This window comes from Notolabrus celidotus, chromosome 8 (genome assembly GCF_009762535.1).
Source record: "Notolabrus celidotus isolate fNotCel1 chromosome 8, fNotCel1.pri, whole genome shotgun sequence".
In the NCBI taxonomy this organism is placed as follows: domain Eukaryota; kingdom Metazoa; phylum Chordata; class Actinopteri; order Labriformes; family Labridae; genus Notolabrus; species Notolabrus celidotus.
In genome coordinates this window covers 4,332,400-4,355,627 of record NC_048279.1, presented here as the reverse complement: position 1 = coordinate 4,355,627, position 23,228 = coordinate 4,332,400, and the positions used below count along the sequence as shown (strand labels likewise).

The 23,228-nt window shown below is 41.2% G+C and overlaps 1 protein-coding gene and 1 long non-coding RNA gene across 3 annotated transcripts in view; one reads left to right on the top strand and one right to left on the bottom strand.

Moving 5' to 3' along the window:
• Positions 1–3,099: 3,099 nt before the first annotated feature.
• Positions 3,100–23,228, top strand: part of myot (myotilin) — a 32,076-nt gene continuing 11,947 nt past the window's right edge. Inside the window, exons 1-9 of one of the 2 annotated variants that reach the window (XM_034690974.1) lie at positions 3,100–3,152; positions 3,280–3,454; positions 3,643–3,705; positions 3,882–4,023; positions 5,869–5,892; positions 6,757–6,876; positions 6,963–7,167; positions 19,475–19,697; positions 20,891–21,891. In XM_034690974.1, the coding sequence (XP_034546865.1) occupies positions 3,145–3,152; positions 3,280–3,454; positions 3,643–3,705; positions 3,882–4,023; positions 5,869–5,892; positions 6,757–6,876; positions 6,963–7,167; positions 19,475–19,697; positions 20,891–21,891 (1,961 nt within the window). In that variant the 5' untranslated portion in view covers positions 3,100–3,144. Of the gene's footprint in view, positions 3,153–3,279; positions 3,455–3,642; positions 3,706–3,881; positions 4,024–5,294; positions 5,525–5,868; positions 5,893–6,756; positions 6,877–6,962; positions 7,168–19,474; positions 19,698–20,890; positions 21,892–23,228 lie in introns of those variants that run through there. The other variant, XM_034690975.1, reaches the window with a different exon arrangement.
• Positions 5,391–5,688, bottom strand: LOC117818105. Its single transcript, XR_004632304.1, has 2 exons — positions 5,595–5,688; positions 5,391–5,497 (listed from the first exon to the last, which is right to left on the bottom strand). It is a non-coding gene; the product is annotated as an uncharacterized LOC117818105 (long non-coding RNA).

The following is a 23,228-nucleotide window of genomic DNA, read 5'->3' as shown; positions in this document are numbered from 1 at the left end:
GACGTTAAGAAGATCAAGTTTCTGTCACTTTATACACAACCTCATAACCCATCATTGTTTAATGATGTTATAGTCTCTGGTAGCGACGGCCTACTCTGACCAGGACTCTGTTTCTCTGCTGTAATTGTTTGCAGTCCAACAGGAGTGGATTTTATGTTGAGAAACCACATCTAACAGGAGCTGTTAGCTGCACTTGTAAAACTTGATATAGAAATTGTAGCAGGAACAAGATTGGTGGTTTGAGATACAGCATAAATATATGCAAAAATCAAAACATAGGAATGTGGAGTTATATAAACTATTATAAATCAGATCCATCAAAAAGCTTTGGTTTTCAGGGCCTCCAGATTTGTACAAATGTTAGTGTTTCAGGGAGGAATTGAGTTTGGATATAAATAGTACAAAGTTAGGTTCCTGTTTTAGTATGTGTGTGTGTATATGGGGGGTCTAGCAGACATTTGATCAATGTAACATCAATTGACAATACAGGCTTTATATATTTATTTGTTTATTTAAAATATCAGCTGATGTCATTCTTCTGCTACATCATCATTTATATTATAGGATTATTTTAATTGAAGAGGTCAAAGTATATTTATGTTGAAGGCGCCGTTTGCCTAGCGGTCTGAGCAGGGGCCCCATATACAGAGGCCATAGCCCTCGTTGTAGCAGTTGCGTGTTTGACTCCGAGCCTTGAACATTTGCTGCATGTCTTCCCCCTGCTCTCTGTTCCCCGCATTTCCTGTCTCCCTTAAAGCTGGGGTTGGTAATCAGATTTAGATACACGTTTTGTCATACTGGTTAAAATGATCTTTATGTCCTGATGGCAATCAATACATAATGTGTTCTTAAAAAAGAGTGAAGAAAAGCTGCTATCTACAGCCGGAGTAAACCTGAGAAAACACCAACCAATCAGCCTTTTTTGGGTGCCAAAATTTTAAACCAATCAACTCCCGTCCTGCCGTTCTGCCCGCCTCCTGCGCGTACATTTCCCCGGCGTGTACTCCTCGTCCCCGTCTCCTGTCTCTGCTTCCCCTGACTCTATTTACTGCCCCTCTCGCTCGACCTCGGGCCTGTCCCCTCTGACCCGATGAGGTGCTTTGCTCAGGACTGTAGTCCGGATCAGAGTCTAAAAAGCTCTGACCACAGGGGCTCTGACAAGCAGAAGAATGAATGACATTTACTAAGTCCTACAGAAAATGTAGATGTATTGTAGCGTCCGTCCGGACGCTGTAGTGATGACGAGCCGATTCGTGAACACGTTGATCTTTAATAACCGGTCACTGTCGGCCGTGATCACGACAACCAACAAAACAACAATCAATGTTTGAATGAATGAAGAACTTCTCCTCTTGTCTCTCCTCTCTCCAGCTCACACACTCTACACCTCTCCTGATGCCTTCACTGACTGTCAACACTGTAGGAATTAAGAGCATCTACACTAAACACGTTTAACAAACAGTAAAGCTGTTACAGTATTATATATGTGTTATAACTTTTCTCCTGATATTATGTCACCGGTACAACTGGGTAATGCTAGCATGACAGTTGTGAGTACTAACAGCAGCCATGTTTGTTTGTGTTTTTAACTTTCACTATGATAATGTTTTGGTGAGGACCGGTTTTGAATCAGTCACCATCATATGGTCGCAAGTCAGCGGCGCTCGTGCATGTGAGGGGGGGCTCTGAGGGAGGAGGGGAGGGGTTAGACGGAGTCCTGAGGAAATGCTACATTCAAATTCATGCTAGTTTTCTGAGACTGCCAACCCCAGCTTTAAGCTGTCCTGCTGTATGATATACACTACCAGTCAAAAGTTTGGACACACCTTCTCATTCAAGGGTTTGTATTTATTTTAATTATTTGAAACACTGTAGATTAATACTGAAGACATCAAAACTATGAAAGAACATATATGGAATTATTTAATGAACAAAAAAGTGTTAAACAAAGCAGAATCTGTTTTATATTTTAGATTCTGTAAAGTAGCCCCCTTTTTCCTTCATGACAGCTTTGCACACTCTTGGTATTCTCTCAGTCTGCTTCATGAAGTGGTCTCCTGGAATGGTTTCTAATTAACATGAGCCTTGTCAAGAGTTCATTTGTAGAATGACTTGCCTTCTTAATGTGTTTGAGACCATCAGTTGTGTTGTTCAGAGGTAGGGTTAGTACACAATGGATAGTCCAATTTGACTACTGTTGTAATCCAGATTATGGTAAAACCAGATTATTTCATAGTTTTGATGTCTTCAGTATTAATCTACAATGTTGGAAATAATTCAAATAAATAAAAGCATTGAATGAGAAGGTGTGTCCAAACTTTTGACTGGTAGTGTACATGTGTATATATTTATGTTGGATTTATTTTAAGGTTTTTGTTTATGTTGGGAGAGTTTTCTTATAAAATGTTATCAATATTAATAGTTAATATTTTGTATATGTATTTAAATAAATCATGTATGACCTTTAGTGCCATGTCTGCACAGTGTTTTGGGGTTGGCGTGGTTTATGGCTTTAGTAAAGTGGTTGGGCCCAAACGGACATTTTTCATGAGGCCCAAAATCCCTGCAAGCGTCCCTGATTACAGTCTTCAGTCTGTTCCTCTTCTTTGGCTCTGCACACAAAGTGTTTCCATGCATACAAACTAAAGCCTCATAAAACACAAGCAGATGATCTCTTTGTACTACAAACCACGATCTGGTCCATAAACTGAACATTTGCTGCATTACTAAAATAAACTCTCTTTGGTGTGATACAGATCCTATAAAGGATCTGGAAACAGGACTCTGTCTATATCTTCTGATGTTTTCCAGCATAGTTAAGTAACATTAATGATTTGTGTCAATGTATTTATCTTTTTGACTATGACTGACTATAAATGACTAAATTTGAAACCCTCTCTTTTGTGACAGAGCCATGCAGGAATGAGTGAACTGAGATGTGCTTGTAAACGTTCATACCTCAGACTTGAAGCACAAATATAACTGAGGAGGTCCAAACTGAATCTAGAGTTAACCTTCTTCAAACACAAGTTTCCTGACTCTCTGATAAAGCTGTGTTAGAGTGAGTTGAACATGTCTGACACTCTGCTTCTGCCTTTGTCCAAGCAGAGACACCTTGACACTGCCTCCAGGGACGCCTGAAACATGGCAGAGTAAGTCCGACCTACATCACACGCAGCATGCATCATAGTTAACGACAGACCTGTGATATAATGAAAAGAACACAATCTGATGTAATCATTGTTGTTGATGTGCATTTTGTCCTGATGTTCTGTGCAGAGTCCAAAAGGTGCAGAAGAAGACAAGCACCATGTCCCTGACCATCTCCTCTTCCTCCTCTGCGTCTTCCTCTCGAGAGCTCTCCTCCTGCTCCTCCAACTCCTCCTCCTCCTCCACCTTCCTCGCTCAGAGGCACTCCAGCCTGGTGCAGCCTCTTTGTGTCAGTCCTCAGGGGGTAAGTCCTGCATGAATCAAGGAACTGTCTCTTTTTTAAAGAGCTTAGTGGCACATAGTTTTAGATTTTTATCAAACCTATCATCCTAAAGTGGATATAGTTTGAAGTCATTCTTTTAAAGCACAGATCAAAACGTAACCGAGAGGATTGTCAGATAAATAAGACTGAAAGTGCTGTTTCTATTCCAGACTCAGAGTCCCATCTACACTCAACAGTATGCAGGAAGTGGAGTGGCCCCTTCTTTTGTTAAGGTAACACATTTTGTCCAAACACTGTGAGTTCAAATGGAACAAAATGAAAACAAGTTTGTTTCTGAGGATGTTTTCATTTCATCAACAAACTCAACACAATGTCATTTAAGACTGAGCTTCATTATCTTTTCTCTTCTATCACTCCGTGTCTGTCTCTATCATCCCTCCTCCGTCAGTGCCTCCATGACGTGTCCACAGTGAACGGTCAGCTGGTGGTCCTGGAGTGCAGACTGAGGGGGACTGCTCCTCTGCAGGTCATGTGGTACAGAGAGGATGAACAAATTCTGGACTCTGATGACTTTAGGATACTACGAAAGAGTGAGTGTTTGACGGTGACCTGAAGTCAGAAGACTTCATTGGAAGCAGCTTTTACTACAAATAATTTATGAACCTCAACTGAATGATGAAGCCGTTCAGGAGATTATATATGAAGATCCAGATAAAGTACCAAGAGCTCATGATCAACTCATTGACTTAACATCAACTTTGACTCTGACTCTTAGGCCCAATCTCAATGTCCACCATCAAGCACTCACTGACTTTGAGGTGTGTTCCCTCTAAGTCTGTGAGGGCTTAGGGCTGTCCCAATGTCAAATCATCAAGTGAGTGAGGGATCTCTCTCAGACTTTTTGAGCCCTTTATGCCCCCTTTCCTTAAGTGGGCATTTTTGCGGACGTTGCATAAGGGAATTACCCAGAGTTCATAGCATTGTGACATGAAACACGAAGGGGAAGCCCGCGAGCATGGAAAGGTAAATGAGGCTGTCAGGCTGTAACGTGGGAATAAAAAGAAGTGCAGCAGTTAAAAAAAAAAGAAGCATGAAAGTTGCAATGAAATTTACCGTTAAAAAAGTTTGCATGTAAGTATAAATATAGAAAACAGCCCTAATCAATTATATTCACACAGATTTGTGTACAGTATAATTTATATATTTATAGTTATAAAGCCTATCTATGTATTTTAAATGTTGTGGTTAAGCAGTCTGTACGGTAAGAGCCTGGATAACATGACAGTCAGTCGTCCATTAAGCACCTTGAATTTGAGGAAAGTAAGAATTGTGCATTAAACATTCATAATATCGCTAAGGTGAGCTTCATGATGTCATGCAGGTCACGTGCAAAGTCTCAAAGTGCTGTCACATTCCAGTTCTACAGTTTGAGCCCTTACAGCCTCCTGCCCTCAATCACTTTACAGCTGATGTCAATTAAGTAGCTCAGTCCATATAGACTTGGCTTGGGAATCAAAAGGTCGCCGGTTTGAGTCCCAGCATGGACAAAGTTTGGCAAGTGGACTGGTGGCTGGAGAGGTGCTGGTTCACCTGCCTGGGCACTGCTGAGGTGCCCTTGAGCAAGGCACCGAACCCCCAACTGCTTGGGGTGCGCTGGTTGACGGCAGTATCCTCACTCTGACATCTCTCCCTTAGCATGTTCACTGCATGTGTGTGCATTTGTATGTATATACCAAAAAAAAAAAAAAAAAATGTATGTGTAGCATGTCCAAAATAGCATGAGTGAAAAAATTTAATTCCCCCCCTGGGGATCAATAAAGTACCTTTCTTTCTAAGTCAAGAAGAGCTCAGGGCTCAGGGAGGACATTGAGATTGGGCCTAAATCTAGTCTTCATATATGAAGCACTTTGTTGTCAGGATGCTCTCTCAGGAGAGGGACCCAGAGCTGAGACAGAGGGGAGGTGGATAATTCAGTCAGTTTATTACACAGAAAACTGAAGAAAAACAAAAATCCAGCAAGCTGGCTCCAACACCTAGTGAGAAACCTGGTGTGCTGGGAGATCGCTGCACACAGAGGAAAAAATACAGAAGGTCATGCACAAGGAAAAACTCTGATCACAGACAGACCTCTGACAAATGACTTGACGATAGTTAAAATTACCAGTGGTGAAGGAATAATCCAGGAGGATCAGGTATATGTAGTGGCACTGATTGTGCTTGCTCACAGGTGTGTCTCCATGCAGCAGCAGAGCCACACCTACACCAAGCACACAGGAAGGAGGGGGGGCAAAGGCAGAGAGGAGGGTTCAAACAACAGAGGAGAGAAAGCACTGCCACAGCTGTGACACTTTGTGATGTGTAGTTATGAGTCGTCGATGATGAAGGCTTTGTTTTAGTAAAAAATAAATGACTTTCCTCTCTTCTTGTTTTCCCAGAGGCCAGCTCTGCATCAGTGCCAGGTACGTGAAGAGTGTTTACAAAATAAAGTTTTAAAAGAAGTCAAGGGGGAAAATCCATTCACTAATATGATGAATATTCATTTCCTTCTACAACCCAAAACTTCCATTTTCACTTTGTACTACACAATGCATACAACTCATCCTCACAACCAGTTCATCAGTTTGATGTTTATTTGAATGTTTTTTTTATTTATTTGAATGTTGTATTATTTACTATCAGTTTTAGTGCTACTTTTAGTACCTTATTTATCTTCAACCTTTCTTCTTACTCTTTTGTTTATTTGTTTTAAGTGTTTTTATGGGTTTTGTTATTTTGATGCTTCAATTTATTTTTTACTCTTACCTTTAAATGTTTAAATAAAATATATTTTATTGTTGTTTGTGTTCATTGGTCTCTCTCTGTAGTATGTTTTTCCATTATCTTATTTCCCCCCCTTTTCTTCAATCACTGTAGAACACTTTGAATTGTGTTTGATTTGTATGAAAGGTGCTATATAAATACAGCTTGATCACTTTATTCTAAGAGGTCACAGGCTGAGTTTGAAACCACCTCTCAGGATGGAAAGCTGTAATGTTTCTCATGTTTCTTTGATATAAAGAAGCTTCCAACATATGACTCAATTTCTATAAGTGATCAAACCTGAATGACATTTTAATAATATGATAGCATTGATGTTACAGCTTGTTATACCAGCTGGTTCATGTTGGAGCAGCTTGACTTTAGTTTTAATGGTGCCATGTTTAGTTTCATAGTTTGATTCTCATGGAGTGTTTTCTTATTGTCTTCATGAGAAACTTGATGTTCCAGTGAATGCTATTTTTATTTCATGTATACTGAATGTAGGTTCTTTGTGTCCTCTGCAGAGGAGCTGTGCACTCTGGTGATCACAGAGGCCTTTCCAGAAGACTCCGGTCTGTTTAAATGTGTGGCTATCAACTCCTTTGGCACAGTCTCCTGCGCAGCAATGCTGGAAGTTTACAATGGTTAGATGTCAATGCACAGTTATTAATCTATAAATCTTATAAATCTATATTAAGTGAAAGTATAAGTGCCACTCATTCTTCTGCAGACATGGAGGAGCAGTTAGAGATGGAGGTCATCCATCAGCAGGAGGGAGCTCCTCTGACACACGAAGAGGAGGTAATGTTCCCAGATGAGACGATCTCCTCCAGTAAAAGCACAGAGGACTTTCCCTCTGAGCTGCCTGACGCCATGACCCTCCCTGCTCCTGAGTGGCCTGACAGCCCTCTGGAGGATAACCTCCCCATTGCAGAGTGAGTAGATTTTAAACACTCACAAAACACATGAGCTGTCTATAACCATTTCAACCAACCCTGCTGTTTATGCACACACTTATCTTCAACGGTTATTATCTTTAACTCTTCCTTATTGTCATTTTATTTGTTAGTGATGCAGTTTCAAAAATATCTTGTTTTGTATTTGTTTAAAGGTGTAGGGATGCTGACTTTGCAACTTTCAGGTTCTCCTAACACAAAAGCATCCTGAGTGACATGAATGACATTTCTGATTTTAGCTTATATAAATGTCCTTACTCAGTCATCACTCACTTTCTCATCTATCCAATCCACCCCTCATTATTATAGTCTAAGCCAGACCCCCACTGTCCCTCTAAGTGATTTAATGTGTCTTCATTTAGCTTGTCTGCAGAAAGTCAGCCTACCTTTATGAGTATGTATCTGTGTTTCCTGTGCTGTTATGAATCAACCTGCTGCTACTGATGCTTTTGATAATTAACTGTTCACTAACCCTAAACTTAGGAGTCATCTAGCAAAAAGAAAGGCAGAAAACTCATTACATTTTCTATTTTCAAGGTTTTATTTCAAGTTAAGCTACTATTTTTGTCTTTTTTTTTTACTATAAATGTGTCAAATTTACTATTTTTTAGACCACTTTTGTCATTCAACTTTTTTTTTGCATTTTTTCAGTATTACTTTGTTCATCACACGTTAACAAATTATATATAAGTAATGCAAAACCAACAAAGAGAAGAAAAAAAAATACAAAAATGACAAACATAATAATGATAATAAAGGAATAATAATAATTAACAGTGTAACCAAAAAGGAAGATAAACATAAGAAAACAAGCTAAATAAACAAACATAAATAATAATACATATTTTTAGATAACTTAAAAAAAAACATTCTAGAAGACATCTCACGAGCCCCTATTTGTGTATTGCGACCCCACAGGGGGTCCCGACCCACACTTTGGGAACCCCTAGTCTAAGGTATAGACATTAGGGCAGGCATGTCCAAAGTACGGCCCGGGGGCCAATTGCGGCCCAAGGTCCATTTATTTATGGCCCCAAGCTTCCATCTTAAATTGTGTTATTTATAGCAAAGAAATTAAACATCTTCTGAATCATCTGTACATTTGCAGTTTCTTTCAGGTGCACAAACAAAACTAAAGTCAATCCAGAAACATCTCAAAAAGCTTCACCTGCCTGGGCACTGCCGAGGTGCCCTTGAGCAAGGCACCAAACCCCCAACTGCTCGGGGTGCGCTGGTTGACGGCAGTATCCTCACTCTGACATCTCTCCCCAAGCATGTTCACTGCATGTGTGTGCATTTGTATGTTTATACCAAAAAACTGTATGTGTAGCATGTCCAAAATAGCATGAGTGAAAAAATTGAATTTCCCCCCTTCACATGGACTACCAGCCAAAGTACTGGGAATTCTGCAAGACTGCAATAAAAAAGAAACACAAGAACTCTTAAAGCTGACAGGTTTTCAAATGATTGTTTTTATCATGATGAGAAAATGTTCTTGATGAACACTAAAAGTTCAGAAGACGCAAAAGAGAACACAAGACAAGATCAAAATTATGAAATTGTACAGAAAAGGCTAAATTTGGTGCGTACAATTTTTCAGAATTCAGGAAAATAATCAGTTTGTTCTTAAAATGTTGTCTGCTGGTCAGAACAGTCTTAAGAACAACATGAAAAAGAAGTGTGATGAAATCCAGATCGTGATCCTGCCATAGGAAAATAATGATACAATATTTTTTCCACATTGCCCGACCCCAATGAAAAACATTTTCCTCCAGAAGAAGATAAAGTTTTCTAATGTTTACATGGCTTGTGGAGAACTGAGGACTTCCTAGTTACTGTTTTATTGAGAAAAAATGTAAAATATTTTTATTAAATAGATATTTCATATGTAACTTTTAGGATTCCAAAGTCTCAGTAGGAGCCACTGGCCCTGAGGTATTTTGACAACATCATATGTGGCCCTCTTTGAAAAAAGTTTGGACACCCCTGCATTATGGACACATTCATTCAAAGAAACTGCAGCACTGTTGTAGTTTGTATTTATCTCCACATGAGGTCGCTGTTGAATTATTCAAGTTAACTCCTCTGTCATCCTCTTGTGACACTTACAAAATGATTCAAAGCAAGACGGTTATGATAATGAAAACGAGGACTACATTAATAATAAGGCCTTTCAGTAATAACAATGCACGCATGCGTGTTGAGGTATTTAAAGCACTATTTTGTAATAATAACATCCTCTGAGTAAACTTGACTTTAAATAGAAAGGAGCAGTTCATTCTGAGAGCTCTGTATCTGAGCACACAGCTCTTGCACTGGCTCGATGTCTGCTCTGTATTTACGATGCTGATGATGCGCCCGACCCTCCTCGGGTGCGCGCCTCACTGCATACCCCTCGTGAGCGCGCAGGAACACCTGTCGCAGTCCTGCCTCCTGCCCCTCATCGGAGTTCGGGTCCCCTCTGCACGGGAGAAAGTCGGTTTTATTCAGTCTAAACTGAGGTCTCTTTAGGCCGCACGGGGCAGAAAGTTTCTATCGAGGTAAGAAATCGATTAACCGAACAGCAGCTGATTTTTAACCTGGAGCTTCAGTTGTGAGTCACAGTGTAACCTCAAGTTTATGATGCTTTCTGCTCTGTTGTGAATGTTTAAAGATGATCATTTCCTTTGTTGTGTAAACCTTGAGAAAGCAGGCTAAAATGCAGACTTCTGTAAAAGGTCAAACTATGTTTAGAGCACTTGGAAAGGGGACTTAAGTCTATTTTGGGACTTTGTGTCATCCGGGTCGGTCCTCTTTCAAATAGTTTAGCAGGAAACACCGGGAGATCATATGGATTCACGGTAAAGTGTGTGGTCCACAAGATGCTCTTCTCCTCAGAGTCACTTTCTTATTTGGAGGAACTCTGGATCTGCATCAGGCTTTTCCTCAGGACAGCATGGAGTCTCCTCTGAAGAGATCAGAGCTGAAACGCATTATGCAGACCCCCCTCACTTTGACCAAACTGTGGCACTGTGCCTTAAAGTACAGCTGGACTGTCTGCCCTTCAGACTTCACCTTTTGCCTACATACAGAAGGGCTGTCTTTGAACACATGAACACATACATGTCCCCCCCTGGACGATATCTGTCAGGTTGTATTGTTGTGTTTGATGCAGTCCACTTTAAGTCTTCACAGTTTGGTTCATGATGTGCTGTGTGAAGTGTGTATGGGTGAGCGCACAGTTATGTGTCCAGTGTGTATATCAGTGTCCAGGGCTATGATCTCATCTGTAATGTGAAGTGCAGCCATGGTGTCTGTGTCCTTCAGAAACCCCTCTTCCTAAGAGCTGCCCAACACAACAGTTGTTCATAAATTGTTGGCAGGGGTCTTGCTTATAAGGTCACGTTGAGGTTATCCGGCTAACTTGAAAAGTACCGGGCTGTGTTCTTGATTCAGAGAGTTGATGGAGAGAGAAGGTGGAGTTGTGTGAGGTGGAAGTTTGTAGGAAAGTGAAGAGGAAAGAACCTCTCCCTTTAACCCTGACAGGCTCAAAATATGACACATGTGGACACCAGACAGATATAAACTGTTGTCTGCTTAGTTTGATGTCTCATCATGTAAAGGTAGAGTTATGACACGACTGACAGGTTAGCATGTTGTATTAACATCTTTGGGTTGACCAGTTTAGAAGTCTCTGATCACTGCAGTGCTCAGTGTGAGCAGCATGAAGACACGGTGTGGACTGTGATCATGTGAAGGGATAGTTTCACAGATGCATGAAGAAAACAGTGCCTGTACTTCAGCCTCTGTCACAGTGAAAGTGTGTGAACAGTGTCTCACACTACAGTCTGTAAAGTAATGATTGTCTCACAGAAACGTGTGTTTCACTAAAAGCTTACCAGAGTCTGTTTCAACATCTCACGTCCTCACATTGTTGTTGTTTTGACGTCACTGGTCAGAAGCTCCTAGGATACACAATGTCATGCAGATTGTGTGTGTGTGTGTGTGTGTGTGTGTGTTAGTGTGTGTACGTGTGTACATGTGTGTATTAAAAGGTTTTAGTTGCCAGTAGAGAGTCTGCACCTGCCGGCTGTTGTCCGGATTCCATGACAAATATAGCTTTGACCACTTAATGACGCAAACTCAAAACACATACATGCATTTGCTCCCACACACACACACACACACACACACACACACACACACACACACACACATGTAAATTTAACATAATAGCATATCTTCCTTTATATCAGGGGATCCCAAACCTTTAAGTCTGGTCCCCGAAATAACAGTACCAAAGGCTGGAGACCCCCTTCATCCTGGGGGGTGGTTAAATGTTGCTCACAGCAGCAGGCAAGAACTAGAAGGCCGATCCAAAAACCTGCACATTTATTATTTAATAAAAGCTAGAAGCAGCATCATTTCCCTCAGGGGTCATGTGGAAACAAGACAAATAATAGAATTGATGACTTTTTTATTTTTATGGTTTTATCTTATAATTAGCTTTTGTAGATATTTTTCAAACAAATACCTCACTCTAGGAACCGACTTCCCCATTAATCAGGCTTCAACGTGAAATTGTGTTAAAAATCTGATGATTGCAAAAATCCTGCACACTGTCCAACTTGCAAAAAGAAGTAATTTTAATGATTCCTTGTATCTACACTATTAAAATTATTTATTTTTGCGAGTTGGACAGTGTGCAGAATTCTAATTTTGAAAGCTTCTCACTCCTCTCCTACACACCAGTCCCATGAGTTAGCTGAGCCAAGCCTTTTCTTCTTTTTTAAAAATCTGATAATAACAAATCATCATCATTTTAAAGATTCCAGATTAATCAGCATCAGATCGACAATGTACAGTGAAAGAGCTGGATATAAAGCGGGTCATATGCAGTGGACAAAGTACACAGCTTCAACACTCAAGTCAAAGTATACTTCAGGTCAAATATTACTCCAACATAAGTGAAAGTTGCTCTGTCAGATTATTACTTGAGTTAAAGTCCTGGAGAACTTGCTTTTAAAAACACTCAAGTATTCAAAGTACTTCTTAAAATATCTCAAAACTTGGTATTTTCACAAAGCATGAGTGCAGTCAAGAATACATATGAGTACATTCTGTTACATCATGTTTACTTAGAAACCATTACTTGAAATCTCTAAAAACTATACCATGAAATAAAAACAGACACTAAGTTACTCCACAGACACCTTAGTTTGAAATGTTCATCTGGAATGAAACAAACGTTACGTAGCTCAACACACTCTCTCAGGTTGGACAGTGAATGTTTGTATGTTTGAGCAGAGTGGGAAACAGGGAGAACATTTCAAACCATACGTATCATTCTTCATCTCAAAAACCTCTAACACGGGCTGAAGATATGGTCATGGGTGCTCAGGTGGAGAATTATAGCCATCAACTATGACGCGTGTGATCAGATTGATCCTGATGTTACTTTTACTTTTTTCTGTTGTTATAAGTTTTTATAAATACAAAGTGCAGAGGAAGGCTTTGTGCTGAAATGCGTCCCTTGCTAGTCTGAACACTTTGGGTGGGCATTTCGATAATCATTGGCATCTATTCGACGATTATTCAAATAATCCCCCACACACACAGACCTGTCCTGTTAACAGCCCGTTTGTGTGGCAGTTGTGTTAACCCTTAGCAGGACGAGGTGCTGCTAGCAGAGGGCACTGACAGCGTCTGTCTCGACCATAGACTGTATAAATAATGGACGTAGTATCAGTGACGTCACCCATATGTTTATGAAGCGCTGTTTTGAAGCCAGTCGGCGGGGGGAGCCATATTGGAAATGCTGAACACAACATAACTGCTGTCGAGTTAGTGTGGGGTAAAGAGGCGGGCTTTGAGCCTCCTAGCCAACAGCTACAGTGTTCCCGCCTGTCAGTCAAGTCAGCTGTGCCTCTCATGATGGAAGACTCGTAATCTTAATATCTTTGAAATTGCTGCGTTATGAAAAAATTTACCTCGTACAGTGTGTGCCGATCAAGAAATGAGCTATCCAGACTCCACTCATCTTTTGAACCAGGCTGTAAACATGTTTATTTCTGCTGTAAAGATTGTCTTCTTTGAATGAGTGTTTATGTGGTTTATGGTACTTCTGCTGCCAGCCTCTAGTGGACACTCGAGGAAATGCAGTTTTTAAAACTTCTGCACTGGCTTCAAGTCTCGCTGCAGGAGGTTGCTGCTTGGTCTCAACCTTTATGTCAGTGTTTCTGTGATGTGACGTGTATGTTTACATTTTACAGCCATGCTCAGTCTCTGGAAATACATGAGTAGAGATTCAGAAACAGAGAAAGTCGTTGTGACTGTAGCTAAGTTTCTTCTTCTTTTGCTATTTAATGCAGTAAGAATTCTATTTCTTCTGTTACTTAACGCAGTTAGCAAACAGCTTCAAAACACTCTATAGTCACTGTCTGGCAGGGATACTGTATTAAAACCATGCACTAGTCAAAACGATGAAATTTGTACTTTCTTTGATTTTCACCAAGTGAACGAATATTCAAATATTTGAAAATCATTGCCCATACTGTACTCTACTTGGTCCAGATAAAAAGCTGTTAAAGTAGATTTTGTGAGCTGACTTCTTTACCTTTTAACGATCAGAATCAAGTATTCTAAACAGCCCAGTAATCAGTGACACATCTGGATTATTATTCACGTTTAAAGCATATTTGAAACCCCAAAAGTGCCATCAGAAAACAATGGATATAAGCATGCAGCCACACACAGGTTGTTAGTAGTTGAATACATTTTCCATCACTGACAAAGATCTCTGAGGTTCGGCGTATCCAGGATGAAATGTGGTTTTCTATCAATTCTTTAATTCTGATTCAACAGTACAGTCACAGACTCTCACATCAGGTCAGTCGATGCTGGCTGACCAGAGCTGTTTGTGCTCTCTGTACAAACGTAGAACACCACTGAGTGTGTGTGTGTGTGTGTGTGTGTGTAAGTAAAAGGAGACACTGCTATTGTCGTTATGCTTCAACGTACCCCAGACTACATGAGTGTCATGGAAACTGCATTCTTTCCTAGCAGAAGAAGAGAAGAGCAGCAGGGACTGGGCTGAAGTGGGATCATAACTGTACCGTGTGTTACTTCCATCAGACAACACCCCCTCCTCACATCACTGAATTATCACTAGAATCATTCAGTGACCAGTTCTGGACAAGAAGTCTGAAGACAGGAGATGTGTCTGATTCTTGTGAGGCACATTTCAACATCAACATCAACATCAACTACAACAATATCAACATCTATATCCAGCCCCTGATTGGCTTCCTGAACACTGAGATCCAAACTGATGACTGAAGGATGTGTGGAGAAACTTGACTTATCTTACATCTTTTCATTACGACTTTATCTTCATGTTGTAGCTCATGTTATTTCTTATAAGGAGAAACTGTAACACCTACATTTCCTCATTAGGGTTCAGTAAAGTATTTCTGATTCTTCATCAGTTTAAAAACACTTTGGTTATGTTTTCACTGAAGCCATAAATTGAGCGGTCTTTGAGCAGATCAGTTTCAGTTTCAGAGAAAGTGATCACTGACAGTTGTTCTAAACCACCTTACCGAGGCCTCTGTGCTGGATTTGACTCTGGACCAGGTGCTTGTTGCATCACCCTGAGGGCTAAATTTGTTGTTGGTGAAACCATGAATGTGTCTTTGTCATCGTCAGCACCTCCATTGTTGTGTATCTGTGAAACTCAAGTTGTCATGTCTCTTACGTTTGATCCTGAATGTTTCTCTGCTGGAGTTAGCTTGTGAAGTCAGAAGCATCAATGTTGATGGTCTCTTTCTTCATAATGAGAGTAAATATAGCTGATCGGAGACCTGCCATGTGGTGTGTTCAGGTTCACTGGTGAGCGCTGGGTATGGTCAGGACCTCAGATACCTCTTTTCGACCAATGTGAACCGGGTTGTATTTCCGGGCTGGTGCTCCCGCTGGTTTGAAGCTGGTTTAACTTGCAAACCAACGCGGCACCGGCTTGTTTTTCAGGCGGCTCGAGCCCGTGGAAGAGCCACGTCATGACGACAGATATAAGTGTCCACTTTTTCCAGCAGCGCTAGCGCGGAGGTTCCCTCACAACAACAACGATGGCGGACAACAGCAGCTTGTCTCCTCGGCCAACCACTGCTTTGCCTTGGAATCCATTGGTCTCTTTTATTTGTTCGCTGCAGGACAATGGCTGAAACACGTTTGTTTTGTGGTTTTTGATCACGGCAACCCCGCCTCTCGCCCCTGATGTAAGCGGTTCACGGTTCGAGACCAGAAAAGAGTTGGAGCCGCTCTGGAACTAGTTTTCCGAGCCGGGAGCCGGTTCACTCGCAGTCGTAACATGAAAAAATGGTTCTCAATTAAGCACCGTCTCTAAACTGGCCCTGAAACTGCCTCGGTTCGAAAAGGGGAAAGAGAAGATATGTCTCAATGTGTTGGGATACAATACAACGTACAACACTTTGCAATATTCCAGTGGTTCCCAAAGTCAGGGTTGGGACCCCCTGGGCAGTCGTGAAAGACTGGTGGTCACAAATGTCTTCCAAAAACAAAACCAATTTGAATCATCACATTTTAACTCTAATTATTAGACATAAATTAAAATAGTGGTAAAATAGTAAATAAATACAAACGCAAAAGTTTGATCTTTTCCACTTTTCTTTGTTGTCACCGTAGACTGTATAATTTATGGACGTAGTATCTGTGATGTCACCCATCTGTTTCTGAAGTGCTGTGTTGATGTCAATGGTTGAGGGGAGCCATATTGGAAATGTTGAACTCAAAGTAACTTCTGTTGAGTTAGTGTGAGGTAAAGAGGCGGGGTTTGAGCCTCCTCACCAACAGCTACAGTGTTCCCGCCTGTCAGTCAAGTCAGTCATGTCCTTAAATGGGCAAAACTCGTAATCTTAATATCTTCTGAACCGTTGCATTAGAAAAAACTTCGCCCTGTACAGAGTGTGCTGATAGAGAAATGAGCTCTTCAGACTACACTGTTTTTTTGTACCAGGCTGTAAACATGTTTATTTCTGCTGTAAGGATCGTCTTCTTTGAATGGATGTGTTTTTGGTTTCTGGTGTTTCTGCAGCCAGCCACAAGTGGACACTAGATGAACTGCAGTTTATAACACATCCGCATGGGCTTCATATTTTGAGACCGGAAGTTGCCGCTTGGTTGCCACATGACCTTTGAGGGGACTGAGCCAGATCAATGACGGTTTCAGAGGCAACAGGTTAATTTACAGCAGCTCAGGAAACACAGCAACACGTGCACATAGTTAGTCCAATTGTCTACTGACCAACTAAATGAAGTACCTCTGACCTTTTTTTTGTTCTACTTTGTCTGTTTTTGGATTTGCCTGTTCGTGCAGGGAGGAAGATTTAAGGGACAGTGGAGATTGATGATCCCTGTCATCTTTATTATAGGGCTCATGGGCTGAAAAGTTTGGGAACATAATTTACTAGTGATTTAAAAGTGGAGCCCAGATTTCAGCTTACTGGGTAATTGAGTCAAAATTTTAATTCTAATTGATTAGAAGACATGGGTTGACACAATATCAGAATGTTAGACCTAAATATGATACTACCCATAGGAAAAGAAATTTAGAGAAGAGATCTCAAAAGTGTTTCATTTATGTCTCCTAGACAACAATGAGATCTGTTTGAAAGCTAAATGAGACTATAGCTTATGTCTCCTCGTTCTCATTCTTGCCTCCAGAATAAAAGTTGCAAAAAGTCTCAGCTTAGTCTCCCTTTCAGTTCAAAAGGAGATCTGGTCAAAATCTGAAATGATTCTCAGGTATTTCTCAAGTGTTGTGACTCCTTTTGAGCTCAGGTGGAGAAATCAGGGAGCTCTCTCAATTGTCTCAATCTAACCTCATCCATTTGTTTTTGTCAGACTCAGTGTTTGTGTCTCAAGTTGAGCTCAGATGGAGCAAAGAAAGAGCCTGAGCTCATCTTTTCATGAACATTTATAGTGCCCTGCAAAATTAAGATTCCAATGTAACTGTCCACAAACTTACAATTCTCATTAAAACATTTGAACCACTTGCAAGATCAGCTATTTAGATGTGAAATGATCTCTTCTTTGACTTCACAATATGGTCCTTCCTTTACAAGTCTGTTTGGAACAAAACAACTTCACAAAGATTTAGTGGATTTGAGAGAAATTGCAAAAGATAGAGATTTCATAGGACAGACGATTTATTTAAAATATGGGCCGCAAAAGCACTGACCAGATTTAGCCAGATTATTACAATTGAATGGATGGATTGTTGGAAGCACTGGTGGCCTAGCAGTCTAAGCGCCCCACATACAGAGGCTACAGTCCTCGTCGCAGGGGTTGCCGGTTCGATTCCTGGCCGGTTGACCATTTCCCACATGTCTTCCCCCGCTCACTATTCCCCACATTTTCTGTCTCTCTTCAGCTGTCCTGTCAAATAAAGGCAAAAAGGCCAAAAATATATATTTTAAAAAAGAGCAGAAAATTTGCCATTAATGGCTTATTTAAACTTATTTAAGTCTCAAATAAGACTCATGTCATGGTCTCAACTATTTCTCCTAGTGAATTTTAGGAGAAACTAATGAGAAACCAATGAGAACAATTTGAAACTTGAATGAGGCTGAAGTGAGAATCTCAATTTTGTCTCAGGAGACTTAGAAGAGAAAGCCTTGAGCAGTAAAATTTTCCTCTGGGTAGTAACAACAACATCTATACCTGTATTGACATTAGGGCAACAACATTTTTGGTATCCAAGGTTTAGATGACCCCCCCCCCCCCCCCCCAAAAAAAGAAAAAAAAGTAGACCCATTTAAGTTGTTCTATGTCAGTTAACATTCAGACTCCATGTGGAGGTATGTGTTGGTGTGTTTATCTGCACAGAGCTGGGTCTTTGGCTGTGTTTTGGAAGTTTCTCACCGTGATGTATCTGGGACTTGTTTGTGTGTCAGTCCTCAGAACAGGACTAAAAGAAAACATGATCATGTGACATCACTGTTTCTCCTGCGCTCTCTGTCAGTCTGCAGTAGACACAGATGTCACCTGTGCATCCAAAGCTGCTGAAGCCTTAAACATCGGTCGCTCACCTGTGAATTTGACCGATCAGTCTGAGGTGTTGCTGCAGGTGGATGGAGAGCAGAGCAGAGACACACAGCGGGCAGTATGAAGTATGACAGCTGTAGCTGGACTCTGTAGTCCCCAGCGGTGGATTAAGTTACCTCACTACATGTGATCCTCTGAGTCCTACTCTCCATTTGAAAAAAGATAGACCCAGCTCCTGTGTTAACACCTTAATGATACTGATGACTGGTGATGATGATGAGGATGGTGATGGTATTGAGGTGACCTATGACTCTGAATGAGGATGAAGGTGTTACTGTGGGTGGTGATGACATTAAAAGACACATATAAAGGGACATAAAACTGTGACACTTGATCATTTTGTTCCCTGCTGTCTGGATCTTGTTGGTGTTGTAAGAACTCTTAGCTGTACGTCACTTCATACAAAAGCATCAACTAAATGGAATTGTAACATTATCATTGCAACATGAGGAGCAGTGCATCTAAACAACATTTAGATTCCTTCTTGCATGTTTGAGTGGAGCTGTTTACATGTGTCTTTATAATGTAAATAATGTATTCATTATTTGTTTCACTGCATGGTTTTCATGAGCTGTGATAGACCTCTCACCTTGTCACCCCGTGTCTCTTGACTTCTGCTGCACTCTCTCTTTCTGCCAGCAGCTTTAAGAGACAGGAACATGTGCAGGCAGGGAGGCAGGCAGGCAGGCAGGGAGGTTATTGTGATTAAAGGAATGTAAGAGAAAGAAAAGGACATTATTTATGTATCGATGAAAGAACCAATACTAACACAATATCACAAATATTTGCTGTGCTGATTTCTTGGACAGTTTGTTCACCAATACCAGTGTTTTCAGTTTAGCTGCAGCTCCAGTCGTAGTTTAAGATATCTTTAGAATAGTGAAGCTGAGGCCTGGTGGTCCTGTGGCTCACAGTTCACTCACAGAAATCCAAATGGTGTCTGTTTCATAGTGTTGGCACCTCCAGGGTTTAACTGTCACAGATATAATGAGGTAATGATCTGTGTTGGTGATTTTTTTCTGAACCATGTCTGTATCCTAACAGTTTTCCCATCTCTCTCTCTCTCTCTCTCTCTCTCTCTCTCTCTCTCTCTCTCTCTCTCTCTCTCTCTTCTTGTCCTTGAACCTGGAGTTATTCTGAACATTTTCAAACCTTTTCTAACACTTTTGTTGTCCTCTGCCAGTTTTCCAGAGCCTCAGCTGGATATCCACTCCTGTGAAGAAGTCTTTGCTCACAGCGAGGAGGAAAGGGTCCTGAACTCAGTCAGCCTAAAGTCCCTGGAGGTCACGGTCGAAGCCTGCACACCCAGCCCTCCCTGTCCCCCCAGCCCACCACAGTCACCGACTCAGGCCACGGAGACAACCAAAACACCCAAGCTGTTCACCCCGAGCAAGCTGAACTTCTCTGTAAGAGTATTTTACAGGAAGATAACGCTGCCATCTTACTGAAAAGAAGTGTTTTGATGTATAGTGTTAAGAAAGGTAGTGGTTTGGCCAGCGTTGTGGTTGCTGATGTTCACTGTGCTGCTGTTAAGCTACATGTGTTACTCTCTGCTTATGCATACACACACTTATACACACAGCAGCAGCATCAATAGTAATCAAAGTGAAGAGAGGATACAAATAGGTGTTTTAATTAGGGATGGGCATTTCAAGCCAAAATACGATTCAATAATCATCGGCATCTATTAGACGATTATTTGAATAATCACCCCCCACACATGCATGCATGCATGCAAACACACATACACACACTGGTCCCATTAACGGCCTGTTTGTGTGGCAGTCATGTTAACCAGCAGCAGACGAGGTGCTGCTAGTAGCGAGCACTGACAGCGTCTGTCTTGATCTTTATGTTGGTGTTTCTGTGACGCGGTGGCGTGTCTTTATCAATCAATCTCAATCTCAATATAGCGCCAAATCACAACAAACGTTATCTCAAGACGCTTTTACAAACATAGGAGGTCTAGACCACTCTATGTCAAATTATGAACAGAGACCCAACACCAAGACAGGGTAAGACTCAGTCTGACCCCACCTTAATCCATCATGAGCATTTTACAGCCATGCTCAGTCTCTGGAAATTTTAAAAACATGTTTTATTTTTGTTATTTTATTTTTAGTAACAGAATCAATTTACAAAACATTGTGGCAAACATTCTTCACAATGGCTTTTGTAATGAACAGGTGCAAATAGTGTATTTAAACAGATATATATCTCTTGTTAAAAATAGCTCTAGAAACCATATAAAGTGCAGTCTGAAAATGACATCCAAACATAAAACAGGAAAGAAGGGAGAAAAAAAAGAACAAAAAAAACAGATGCAGATCATATTTGTTAATCAAGTTGAACAATTTCACAGCATGTGTGCTTTTCATTATTTTAAGGGCTTTAGTAAAGGAGAGAAACTCATTGTAAAGCATATAAAACCTAGGATTTACCTTCATATATTTGCATTTATGTATGTCAAATTTCGCTACGATGAGGATATGATTAATCAAAAAATCACTCTTTGTTCTCTGAGACAAAGCCCTAACTAATGTCCTTTTGTAGAAAGGGTTTAAGTCAAATATTGGTTTTGTTCTCTTCTTCCTTCCAGACCTCCAGCTCAGGAGGAAACAACAACAACATGAACCTGTCGGACCTGCCTAGCTTCAAGCCCAGCACCTTCCCTCCCAGTGCCTTTAACTATGAGAGACCCAGGCATTTTATCCAATCACAGGCTGCCTTCCAGGCTCCCAGCTATGAGAGCGTGGTGAGGGAGGCCCAGGAGAAGCAGAGCAACTCCCAGCAGAGTTTCAGCAGTCCTCTAAATAGTCCTCTAAATAGTCCTCTAAATAGTCCGACTGTTACAGAGACTCAAAGTCAAGCTAAAGTGGTGTCTGCACAGAGTCAGTATTTCTCACAGACTGAGTCAGTATCCAAGTCCCTGTCACAGACCCAGTCACAGTTTCAGTCTCTAAACCTTAGTCAGAACCAGGCCCAGTCTACTGCCAAGATCCAGACTCAGACCCAGGCCAACGGCACAGCCAAGTCCTCTCCTTCCTCATCCAGCCTCAGCTCTCCTCTGTCCACCCCGGTCTTTTCTCCTGCAACTAATCTTCCCTCCGCTGCTCCTTCCACCACTAACCCTTCCTCCCCCCCTTTCCCAGCCTCCTCATCCTCTCTGCCCCGCACCACCATGCGTTCAACCATCACCCTTACTCCGAGTGTCCCCAGTGCCACTGGCCTCGGCAGCGCCACCCTACCAGCCAATCAGGACACCATGTCTGCACCTGCTGCCTACCTCTGCTCTGTGCTGCCCTCCAACTCTGCCTTCTCCCCCTTTTCCTCCTCCAAGCTGTCTCCCAACTCCAGCTTTCACTTCCCCTCCACCTCCCCATCCCGCTCCCCCCTCCCTCCCACCAGCCCTACCCTCCCCTTGAGGGCCTCCTCCTCTCCTACGTCCCTACCCCAGCAGCCTCTGCCAGTGTCCCCTTCCCTCCCTCGCTCCCCTCTCTCTCCTCCTTCTGTCCCACAATCCAACACTCTCAACAGTCCTACCAGAGTGCAGCCTTCTGTGGTCTCGCTGCCCGCCAGCTACAAGGGAACTCCAAACACGTGAGTGAAAGTATACATCAGCACTTCAGCACACATTAATAAAGAATGACTGTTTCCATAGCTTTAAAAAACAATGGACCTCATTCATTGTTCCTAAGGAGAGATTAGTTCTGAAAACTAGGGCTGGGCGATAAATCAGATCTGTGCTTAGCTATGATTTAAAAAAAATGAAAATCTAGATTTTCTCTTTCACTTTCGGGGTGAAAGAGCTCCTCTCAGGCTCCTGAACTTCACACCCTCCCACTCGCTTACTTCCTGCAAAGACACACACAGCAACCACATGGCTGCGAGCGTTAATGACGAGTGACAATGTCCTCAACGTCATACCCATACCTGTCCCTCCTGAGACAAAGACAGGTAGGAACTATATGTTTACAACAAGACAAGGGGATCTAAGATAGCACCTTAAATGTTACACATACAAACATTAATTATTCTTAGTGCTGTGAATAAAAGTCAAACAATAATTGTAAATAACAATGATTAGAAATGTAATTCCAAATCCTCCACAGTGCACTCTAAATCTCAATAAGCAACATAAACTAGTATCATATACTAAAGTGGTAAACAAAGCCCAAAATTAAACTTTGTGCAGTAATTAAGTTTACTATGTGGCACCCATTTGAGTCTTTTCTTTGCCATTTGTTGGTTTTCTTAGAGGGAAAGGAAAATTGATTAAAATCCTAAATCAATCAAAAAACGGAATGTTTTACTTTTAGGCCAAATCTCTCAGCCCTACTTCAAACCCAATAACAAAGATTCTAAGAAGATTAAGACATCATTCATCTAAGTTTCCTGAACTGTGATTGTTCTTAGCTTAGAACAAGTGATATTATCTAATGTATCTGTTATTCACCAACTACTGGCACTACTTAATATACATTTAGATTAGAAACGTACATGATATAATATTATTCCACTTAAGATCACAGGTGTTAACAATTCTGCTGGATAGACCGATGTGAGTTTGATCAACTCATGGTACAAATCAAGCTTTTATAAGAACTTATTACAGTCTCAGCTTCAAATCTATTTTAGAGTGTTAATCAATCCATCCATTCATCCATCCTCCATCCAATCATCTATCCATTCATCAATCCATCCATTCATCCATCTATCATCCATCCATCCATCCTCTATCCATCCATCCATCATCCATCCATCCATCCTATATCCATCCATCCATCCATCCATCCTCTATCCATCCATTCATCATCCATCTATCATCCATCTATCATCCATCCATCCATCCATCCATCCATCCATCCATCCATCCATCCATCCATCCATCCATCCATCCATCCATCCATCCATCCATCCATCCTCTATCCATCCAT